Here is an 11,490-nt window from a genome sequence, read left to right on the forward strand (position 1 = left end):
TTTGTCGGCGGTTTCGCAAAACCTGTCGGCGAGTGAAAAATCGGGCTAAAATCGTGCAGTGTGAACTCGGCATTAAGGTCTTTGCACACAAAATTCCAATAGTCCAAAATTCTCGTCCGAAATTTTCGCACATTCAAAAATAAATACGACCTCACATTGTGTCAATCACGTTTACACACTGACACTGCCTCCGAAACTTTCGTCTGTCATAAAAAAAAAATCGGATCAGGTTCGATTTTCTGTGTTTTCACATCCATAGCAAGCATTTTGATAGGAAAGGATGACGAATCTGAGAAAAAAAAGAAAGAAAAACTCATACGAAAATTTCAGACTCAGTGTGCAGTAGACTTGTGCCGGTATTCGGTAATGCGATATATGATAAAAGCATTAGCAATTAATCGCAAAATAAAAATTTGATACCGGCATATCCCTAGTGTGCAGTGACCTTTAGACTTTAATAGAAGTGCTACATGGATGACATATTTTTGTTGGGAAAAACCTGGAAATTAATTAGCATTTTAACACTTCCAGTTCTATCCCCTTAAGTCTATGGGTGTTTTGGTTAAATGCCTGTAATAAGGACTGTAGTTACACAAGCTTAAGATATTTTCATGTTTTATTCTATAACATAAAATACATCAGCAATACACCCTTTTGATTTATTTATTTTTTTTTTAAGCTTTGACTTGTTTTGTCTTAAAAAAGTGATTGCTAACATGTGGCTAAAATGGAAATATAAAGAGGTTGTCTGGGCATTAAACATCATCATTCCTTCAGAATTAATACATGTTGTGTTCACTTGTGAAGATGATGAACAAAATGTGTAAGGATCATAACTTTTTTTGTTCATCTAAGAGCTAATTTTCTGCAATAATACAAAAGCCAATAGATCAATCCTATTGGGTTTTTGTTGAGGGAACCAGGGTGATGCGAACTGCCGGGTTAGCCTACAAATATATGTCATCACTGAAGCACTCTATTCAAGTGCTAATTTGAGTTAACATCGCAAATGGGATGAGGAATTGTGATTTATATTTGAATTTACAGCTTAAGTGTGTTATTTTTTACGTTAGTAGTGGCACCAAATGGCACTGCAAAAATGTTTGTTTTCAAAAAGTTTTTTTTTTTAGATACAGACCCCTTGTTCAAATACCCACACTTGCGGTCTTGGCCACTTGTGCGCGCGTGACAGGAAGTAAGTGTGCAAGTCTGTCCCATGTCTTCAAAATGACAAAGTGCAGTGCCCTTAACGCACACTAAACCCACACTATCTCGAATACCGCTCAGGAGCGCTATTCGAGGCTTAGTGTATCCCATCATGCATCATGTTCTGGAAATAAATCTTGAGACTTTTTGCCGAGATCTCGCGAGAGGTCATGGAAACCTTTCCAATGTAAGTTAAATATTAATATAATAATTAGATATTACAAATAATTTGGTAGAAAAACAGTGTTTTTACGTTTTATTGATGCAAAGATGAGTAGTGGTGATATTTATTTTGTACAACATTTGCAACTGCTTTTTATCACTTAATTAGAAGCACCACAAATTAAAATTGTCATGTTATAGGGACTACTGAACAGACATTTAGAAGTTGATTTTTAAAATGCAAAGTATTTCAAATTCAAATTAATTTGCATTTTTACAACACTACAAGTGTGTCCCATCAGGTAATGAAAAGTTCGACACACACTTGTGGTCTTCACACCCACTTGAAGACTTCGGCCAAATACAGGAAATACGTCATTTAAGTAATCAAGTGGTCAAGTGCAAAGAGTGCAAGTGTGGGTATTTGGACAAAGCCCCAGTGTATCTCAATCAACAGAGTCACAGTGTTCTTACTTCTTGTCTTATATACGGCTTATTTATAGTTTCCTTGGAGTCTGCATAATACGATGGGAAATAAGAAGATATTAGATTTTTTTCCGTATGTATATTAACCATAACATTTACATTATTCATTTAGTAGGAACTTTTTTTTTCTCCCCCAAAGCGACTTACAAATGAGATATTATCACACACATATGGGGACTTCATAAAAATTACATCAAGTCAAGTATCAACTGCCACCTGTGAAAATCTGTAGGCTATTTATACCTCAAATCTGCTATCATTTTATAGACCACCGTATTATATTTTCACACTGACTCTCCAAATTAACTGAAAACAACTTAAAGCACTACTAAAAAATGCAATCTCTGCTTAATACACGCAGGGTCAGCTTGTATTTACTTCACCTTGACCTGGACCACCGTCGACGGGAAATATATTGGGTTCAATGTCCCTCAATGACTGGCGCCCTTCAAGTCTGCTTACCAACTACAAAAGCAAAAACACTGATGTTTACTGCAAGCAAGGTATAGCAAGTGGCATGCCAGTACTATCAATTGTACGATTCCATTTAAGCATAATGCAGAAATGCCCGAACCTCAGTTTGAGCTTCCGTCGACTAAGATTTAGTTAAACACTTTAATGATCATCTGAATGAACCAATTTTAATGTAAATCGACAGGAACCGTCCATTCCATTTAGTGGGTCATAATGCAAGCATACGTTTAAATGTATCAAGTAATTGTATGTTTACGTAAAGCTTTAATGTGAACGCTTTAACTGATTTGTCAGATATACCTGTGCACCATTCTCAGCCATTCTAACTCGTGCTGTCATTTCGTTGATTTTCGCGCAATCATTTCGGAATTCCATTTCCTGGTAAATAAGCGTTCGACGACACTTCAAAACAAAAGTCCCACGGTGTCTAACAGTAACAAGAACACACAAGAAACCACAACAACACATGTATTTACATTTTAACATTTTATTTGAGATAAAACATTTTATCTTATATTTACCGTATTTTATAGAATATGATATCATTTATTTAAAGACGGAGATGTGTAGGATTTGCAATTGGTCTTTCACTTTTCACATTTCTTCTGGAAGTTAATGTTAAATGCCAATTATATTTGCCACTTATTTATATAAAAGAGATTAATAGTTGTAAAAAAACGCAATTACTTTACTAATTACACCAGGCTCGTTCTAAGACTATAACATTTGATTTCATATTACATATTACCAGTGTTGGGCAAAGTTACTTTTCAAAGTAATGCATTACAATATTGCGTTACTCCATAAAAAGTAACTAATCACGTTACTTAGTTACTTTTTATAGAAAGTAACGTAACTCGCGTTACTTGTAATGCGTTACCCCCAACACTGCATATTACTTCATAGTATTCTATTCTGTTCTTAGTAATTAGTGTTTTTAAACAGATCATACGTGTTTTGTTTTGATGAAGACACAAAATCGTCTGCAACAGCAGACACATATAGTTATAATATAATATACTGTTTGTACAATATTTATAACATCATATTAATATTATAAATATGACAATTATTTAATTAACTGAAATGGAATTTAAGTAGGGTGAAGTCAGCTAAAATGGGCCACGTTTTGGTAAAATGACTTATAATACCATCAAATAAGCTATGCGTGAGATCTAATGATATATTTTTGTATAAATTAGCATGGGTCTCTTTAATATGTATATATTTTTTTAAATGACAAAAAGTATAATTGTTTTAAAATTATGAGAGTTAGAGTATCAGCAGGTACCTTCTTGAGCCACGGCACAACATTCAGGTAAAATGGGCCAATATAAAAAGAGAACAACACAGGTCATTTCGGCTGAAATAATTTTATTTTTAACAGTAAATTGACACTATTTGAATGGTATAGTGTATAATGTTACAAAAGCTTTTTGTAAAGCTTTACGTATTTTTTTTTAGATCAAAAAAATGCTGATCTTTGGACCTTTCTATTCATCAAAGAATCCTGAAAAAATGTACTCAACTGAATAAAAAAAGTTTCTTGAACAGTAAATCAGAATATTAGAATTATTTCTTAAGAAGCATGTGACTAGAGTAATGATGCTGAAAATGTAGCTTTGATCACAGGAATAAATTACATTTTAAAATGTATTCAAATAGAAGTGTGCCATAGCAACAGCACCATATGCATTTCATTAAATAGAAAGTTGACTGAATATTTCATTAAACAATGCAATTAAAAATGAACTGATCATGTTGTATAGATGTGTGTTTCTGTGCATTGGTGTCTTTTGTGTGCATGTACACTACCACTCAAAAGTTTTTGAACAGTAAGATTTTTTATGTTTTTTTTTTTTTTTTTTAAAGAAGTCCCTTCTGCTCACCAAGCCTGCATTTATTTGATTCAAAGTGCAGCAAAAACAGTAAAATTTTGAAATATTTTTACTATTTAATATCGACTCCAAGCTTTTGAATGGTATAGTGTATAATGTTACAAAAGCTTTTTGTAAAGCTTTACGTATTTTTTTTTAGATCAAAAAAATGCTGATCTTTGGACCTTTCTATTCATCAAAGAATCCTGAAAAAATGTACTCAACTGAATAAAAAAAGTTTCTTGAACAGTAAATCAGAATATTAGAATTATTTCTTAAGAAGCATGTGACTAGAGTAATGATGCTGAAAATGTAGCTTTGATCACAGGAATAAATTACATTTTAAAATGTATTCAAATAGAAAAGTTATTTTAAATAGCAAAAATATTTCAACATTTAAAAAAACTAAAAATCTCACTGTTCAAAAACTTTTGACAGGTAGTTTATGTGTGTATGTAAATTTTGTATGCACACATATCTAGGCCTATAAACCTATTTTCACCCTCAATTTCTGTGTAAAAATGTGTGTGTGTATGCAGCCCATTTTAGCTGAAAAGTGTGGCCCATTTTAGCTTAACCAGCCATTTCTACCTAACATGATGTTTTTCACAAAAACCGAAGTTTCTTTTTTAAATTAAACTTTTTTACTTGAAAGAGCATGTCAAAACATTGTTCATAAACCTTTGCTTTGTTGGTAAGCATATGTATAATTGCTTTAGTACCCTTATTGGTGATTAAAGAAATTTACTATGTCAGGCTCACTTACATTACAATTGTCAAATGTCAACAAGTGTTGAAGCAACAATGCAAGACCAGTTATTGTGACTGACTATAAATATTTTAAGAGATATGACGCTACAACCTTATTTGGCCCATTTTACCCGATAGCCCATTTTAGCTGACTTCACCCACAAATGTATTGATATGGTCTTTTTATAAAAACTTTAATTTCTGACACTAGTCTAAAGCAGTGGTTCCCAACTCTGGTCCTTGAGGCACCCCAACACTGCACATTCTGCATGTTTCCTTAATCAAACACACCTGATTCAGGTCATCAGCTCATTAGTAGAGACTCCAAGACCTGAAATTGGTGTGTCAGAGAAAGGAGACATGCGAAATGTGCAGTGTTGGGGTGCCTCCAGGACCAGGGTTGGGAACCACTGGTCTAAAGAACACACAGTGGGCAATAATTTAAAATGTTTTGAAAGTGAAACATAAAATTATTTACTAAAAAAACAATTGCTCATAATATCATGAAATAATACAAAAAAAACAACAACAACAACTGTGAGAATAACAAGGCATCATCACTTCAATACACTACAGAGGGACTACAAATTTATAACTCATTCTAAATAAATTATATAGGCTAATGTAAAATTAGGACCGACTGCCATAGAGTTTATCCTATAAAGGGCATAAAAAGGGACTTCGTTATAATTCGATTTCAACTTGCTTATGTATATGTATAATGTATCTATGTATGTGTGTGTTTATTTAACATACAATATTGCCAAATCAACAATACACACAATAAAAAGTGAAATAAATAAATACTGCCAATAATCTTAAGAATCTAAATAATAGTAATAATAATCATCATCATCATCATTGTCATCAATACAGCCCCAATCCCCAAATTTTCCAACGTTCATTGATAACGTATTTCATTAACCAAGAGATATAGCCTACTTCCATTGTTTTGATACCTGTATTTCATTACCCCGAACAATCAGAGTTAGTGAGTTATTTCCAAATCGATTCGCCATATAATCTTGGACCAAATTAACACAAATTTACAGATCTAGGTACGTCTGCCATTAAAGCTGAATCGTAAGTAAGAGGTTAAGACAGTAAACAGTGATAATGCGCCACGCGCTCTGCGGTCTGCAGGCACTTTTGCCCAACTCATGAAATTACGGAGCCTACTATGGCAATTGTTTAAGTCATAAATATTAATTATGCAATGTTGACGTTCCTGTAATCTTCGGTGGCGAATAAGTGGTGGCGAAGGCTTGGCTCATGGTTATTAACTATATCATGACGTCTCTTCGGTTACCTTCATGTAGCGAAGACTTGGCTTATGAATATTAATAAACTCGCCTTCTTGCCTTTACCATAGTGGGATTCGTAATTTCGCTGTCAACCCTCCTGTGGACCGTGATGAGGCAGCGCGAGTGGATCCAGCATGTTTCTATTTTTTGCCTTCCCTTTGACTCGGGAAGTAGTCGCGCAAAATAACGGTGCAAGCCATAATCAAGGGATAATACATACCGCAATAAAGGTAAACCTGACAACCCTGTAAACGGCACATAGGTTCTGTGTAGATGACGTCGTTAATGTTGTGTCATGCGGATGTGTTTGTGTGTTTGTGTCCAGTGCTGGTGATGGCAGTGCGGCCCCCTCCGTGCGTGATAGACTGTGGGACAGGGTGAGTTTGTTTACACGTGTATAATCCTCCAGTTTCATTTGAAGCTTTGCAATCAATTTGACAAATCTTTAAGCCTGCTGTTGCAGACTATAACTTGATTAAATGCTTGCCTCAGTATCATTATGCGTATATGATCCCAATGAAAGCATGTATTTTAGGTAGAAAATATACTGAATTACTATAGGCTGCTATTCCCAAACATTGTTAAAAATGCTTCTAATCTGTTATGATTAGGGCCAGGTGCATGAATCCACAAATATGGATGAGGGATATATGAATTGGGATGTGGGTTGTATATGCCCTACATGCATATTTTTGTATCTGTTCTTAGCTGATGAATTCAGTCCTGTAACACTAGTAAAAACTAATTTAGAAGTAACAGTCTTGATTATGTAAACATCTAGTCAGTATCTGCACATGAAAAAGTAAGAGAGTGTATAGGAAGCAATATGCATGTTATGGGTTTTGGTATGATTTATGTTTTCATCTAAACTATGTTGGTCTTGATTTACTTGGCTGCCATGTTGAGACATTAATCAGGTGTGTTATAGCTATATAATAAACTACCACAGCTGTTGCTTGATGAATGGAAAGACCGTGTACTCACTGGAAATACTGATTGAAAAATTATAAACAAATAGACTGAACCACAGTCATTCTGATTCATTCATCTCATTCATGATGATGATATACTGTTCTTTCGTCCTCAGGTACACCAAGATTGGTTATGCAGGAAACACGGAGCCCCAGTTCATCATGCCATCCTGTGAGCTGCCTGACAGTTTTAGTTGTTAAATGCGCAGCGGGGCAGATCAGTGAAGACTAGTACTGCATGTCCAGCACTCAGATCCAGGATATAATATTTGGATCACGAATTTAATTAAACTCTGCCTTAGGGAACCACTATTTAAAGCTGTTATTCACCACTGCTGTAACCTCAATATACCGTAGGCTCTGAGCCTGTTAACAACACACATCCTTTCATAGCACTTATTGATTGTAATGTTTTTGTCAATGGATACTGTTAAATATTCAAATTTGTGTTAAGCATATTTTATACGAATGTGCTTTTTGACTTCACAGTGCTACAATAGTCAACTGATTGTAGCATTGTCGATTTTAGGTATTGCGATCAGAGAGACAGCCAGTGTTGGAGATCAGGCACAGAGACGTCTCATGAAAGGGGTGGATGACCTCGATTTCTTCATTGGAGATGAAGCCATTGATAAGCCCAACTATGCAACCAAGGTAATCATTTCTTTAAGCAAATACAATGTTTATTGTATCAGTCTGTTGTTTTAGGCATTTAGACGACACTGTACAGTCTACCTCAGGATGTTTATAAGCAGATTTGTTGTATGCAATCACAAAAGGAAGTACTAATGCTGACCTATTGTACATACAGTACTTGAAGATCCAAGAGGGCATCTAAATGCTAGTGTACTTCTAAAACAGCCTTTTTTGAGTATAATAATAATAATAATAATTCCTTACATTTATATAGCGCTTTTCTGGGCACTCAAAGCGCTTTACATAGAAGGGGGAATCTCCTCAACCACCACCAGTGTGCAGCATCCACCTGGATGATGCGACGGCAGCCATATTGCGCCAGAACGCCCACCACACACCAGCTTATTGGTGGAGAGGAGACAGAGTGATGAAACCAATCAGCAGATATGGGAATGGTTAGGAGGCCATGATGGTCAGAGGCCAATGGGCGAATTTGGCCAGGATGCCGGGGTTACACCCCTACTCTTTTTCGAAAGGCATCCTGGGATTTTTAATGACCACAGAGAGTCAGGACCTCGGTTTAGGATAGGCACAAAAGAAACCATTGCTCAGCTTGCAGTCAGTGTGATAAAAGGTTTAGTGATAGAGCTTTTTAAAATCATGTTTGATGAGAATGTGACACTGTCAACCAAAAAAATTTTATAAATAAATACTAGCAGCAGAGTTTGGCAGTCCCTTGTGAAAAAGTCAAGTCACCTTTATTTATATAGTGTTTTATACAATACAGATGGTTTAAAAGCAGTTTAACAGTAATAAACAGAAAAATATCAGAATCAGTGAAGCAAACTTAATCAAATATGAGACAAATCCAAATGAATATTGCATAACACACTACAGCTAAAATGTGCTTTAGTATGTTAGTCAAAATGTCAAAATAAGTATTCTTATTTAAAGCACGACAAAATATTATGAAAATATAATGATTTAAAGTGTGTTTTAAAGTAAAACTTTTAATTTTAAAAGTGTACTTAATAACGTACTTAAAGGTGCAATAGGTGATTGTCTTCAGAAACATTTTTTGTTATGCTGGTTGAAAGTCTCTTCACATCCCGATAGCAATCATTAAGTTAAGTGGTCTAAATGTATTTATCTGTATTTATATATTCTGTGGAAGGCGTAGGACCAAGAAATGTTCGTCCAATCAAAACGCTCCGAGCGTTTTAATTGGCTTTCCTACCTGCCTGTCAACGTATGTATTAGCATACCTCTGCGCACCCTGTTCGCGCAGACAGGATACGTCATCAGCGAGTTCACGCACACTGTGCAGACAGAGCGAGAATGGCAGGCAAACATCAACAACCCAATCTTCCTTCATGGTATTGTAGTACTTTTACTAACTGAACTATAAAGTTTTCTCACCGGTGAATGACACATGATGTAGCCCAGCGGTTCCCAATTCCAGAGGGTGGGACGTCCGCTTTCAGTGCTATCAGGCTAAAGTTAGCATTTTCCAAGATCTCCTACTGCACCTTTAACAGTCATGAAAATTTACTCTTTTTTAAGTTTACTTAAGTGGCCTTTTATTTCATTAATATATTATCTGCATGTACCCTTTTGTAACATTATACTTGAGATATGAAGTACACTACAAGTGCACATTCAATACAATTAAGCACACTTCTTTTTCTCAAGGGGTGGTAGCATCATACTGTTGGGTTGCCTTTCATCATTAGGGACAGACCATCTTTTTTTACATCTGAAAGAAGAATAGATGATGTACTGTAAACTACATGAAGATTCTGCAAGGGAACATGTTTCAAAAAATGAAGCCATAAAGGCAGTTTGTTTTTGGAGAACAAAGACCAAAAGGCCAAAAGAACATTTGAAAAATAACACTTAAATGTGTGCATATGTCTCACACTTACCAAAATATACATTTTACCACCTGATGATATCATATTTCATAACGGTTCTGTATTATTGTGTTTCATAACTGTTTGATGAAAGTATTTTTCCTGTCTTTGTCTTGTTCTTATTTTGCTGTTTTTATCTTTTTTGAAATATACAGTCCTTTCTGAGATTCCTGATGAAAAGTTTGTGTTGTCGAGAGACAACAGACAATGTTAACTAAGACAAGAGTAATGAGGAATTCATGTAATGGTCTTTTTCTCTATACACATTAGTGGCCCATCAGACATGGTATTGTTGAGGATTGGGACCTCATGGAGAAGTTCATGGAACAGGTCATATTTAAATATCTCAGAGCTGAACCAGAGGACCACAACTTTTTGATGGTATGTCGACTGTACATTAAAGACCTTAAAGATGACATTATGGAGTGTTTGGCACAGTAATTTAAAGAGATTTGTGAAACATCTTCTTCCCACTGAGAAACAGAGGAAGCCCATACATAATTGAAGCTACCATTGAAATATTTATTGTTTGCATAATGATAGATTATGCTGCTTTGTATGTACCAGAGTGCAACAGGGTTTTTAGTCACAAACAAGATGTTTCCAGTGTGTCTACTGCATGTGTGCCTTTGTTTTGCTGCTCCATTTGACGAAGACAAAACACCCTTTATATGCGCCTGATATTTTACATTTCAAAAGAGCACATTTCATTTATTCAACAGACCTTTTGTGTCTGTTTATCCTGATGTTGCAGTGCTATATTTTCTCTTCAGACAGAACCTCCTCTAAATACCCCAGAGAACCGGGAATACTTAGCTGAGATCATGTTTGAAACGTTCAGCGTCCCAGGACTATATATTGCTGTTCAGGTAAACCTTTACGTTTAAATATGTCAACTCAGTTACAAAGATGCCATAAACAAAGAAACATAGAAAACTATGTTTGAAAGATCAATAATGTATATAATATATATTAGCCTGTCAATTAATTAGCTTTTCAATTTAAACCTCCTATCGTGTTGTTGGTAAATTAGATCCACACTCTGTTTAAACAGTATTTCATGTAATTTAAAAATAATTTAATTATTTTTGAAATTTCTTGACTTTTCTAATTTAGGGTTATGAATTACATTCATTTTGACAAATAGATGCTTTTTAAACAAGCTGTACAAATTTTGGTTACATCGATTGTGTTGGGGTCAAATTGATCTCTGACACTGGTTTCCATGCAATTCACAAAAAGTCAGGTAAAATACAGAAAACCTTTATTGTAGCTTGTCAAAGATTAAAATAGAAAAATACATGAATACCTATGAAATTTACTCAAAGTGTACCTGAAATTGAAAACTGTTTTTTTTAATCATCTGAGGAGAATTTGCTGTTTCTTCATCTATTTGAGTTTCACATTAAAAAAAGTATGTGAAATTATGTCTTTGGTTGTTAGTTTCTATTTCAAATACTAGTCGGTTGCAGCACAGAAAATAAGTGTGAGAAACCCATTTTACCATTGATAGCTGGCATAAAAAATCAGAGGCTATTTACACTAAGTACAAATAATGTTAATGTCACTGTTTATACTTAGTTATAGTTATTTGCACCTTAGTTATAAAATAGTCACAGGTAGTCATTGCATTAAAAAATATTTAATTCAATTCAAGTTTATTTGTATAGCGCTTTTCACGATACAAATCGTTGCAAAGCAGCTTTACAGA

The 11,490-nt window shown here is 34.7% G+C and overlaps 2 protein-coding genes across 2 annotated transcripts in view; one reads left to right on the forward strand and one right to left on the reverse strand.

The window, feature by feature from the left end:
* The window catches only part of xrcc2 (X-ray repair complementing defective repair in Chinese hamster cells 2), a 5,746-nt gene extending 3,043 nt beyond the window's left edge, over nt 1-2,703 (reverse strand). Inside the window, exons 1-2 of the mRNA XM_016455278.1 lie at nt 2,629-2,703; nt 2,238-2,319 (exon numbers count right to left, since the gene is read on the reverse strand). Of these exons, the coding sequence (XP_016310764.1) occupies nt 2,238-2,319; nt 2,629-2,703 (157 nt within the window). The remainder of the gene's footprint in view (nt 1-2,237; nt 2,320-2,628) is intronic.
* Nucleotides 2,704-6,352: 3,649 nt separating this feature from the next.
* LOC107664653 (actin-related protein 3B-like) overlaps nt 6,353-11,490 on the forward strand; it is a 13,999-nt gene continuing 8,861 nt past the window's right edge. The window contains exons 1-6 of the mRNA XM_016455277.1: nt 6,353-6,489; nt 6,585-6,636; nt 7,347-7,402; nt 7,760-7,884; nt 10,050-10,160; nt 10,553-10,648. Coding sequence (XP_016310763.1) covers nt 6,593-6,636; nt 7,347-7,402; nt 7,760-7,884; nt 10,050-10,160; nt 10,553-10,648 — 432 coding nt within the window. The 5' untranslated portion in view covers nt 6,353-6,489; nt 6,585-6,592. The remainder of the gene's footprint in view (nt 6,490-6,584; nt 6,637-7,346; nt 7,403-7,759; nt 7,885-10,049; nt 10,161-10,552; nt 10,649-11,490) is intronic.

Source organism: Sinocyclocheilus anshuiensis, unplaced genomic scaffold (genome assembly GCF_001515605.1).
Source record: "Sinocyclocheilus anshuiensis isolate Anshui unplaced genomic scaffold, SAMN03320099.WGS_v1.1 scaffold35, whole genome shotgun sequence".
Classification (NCBI taxonomy): Eukaryota; Metazoa; Chordata; class Actinopteri; order Cypriniformes; family Cyprinidae; genus Sinocyclocheilus; species Sinocyclocheilus anshuiensis.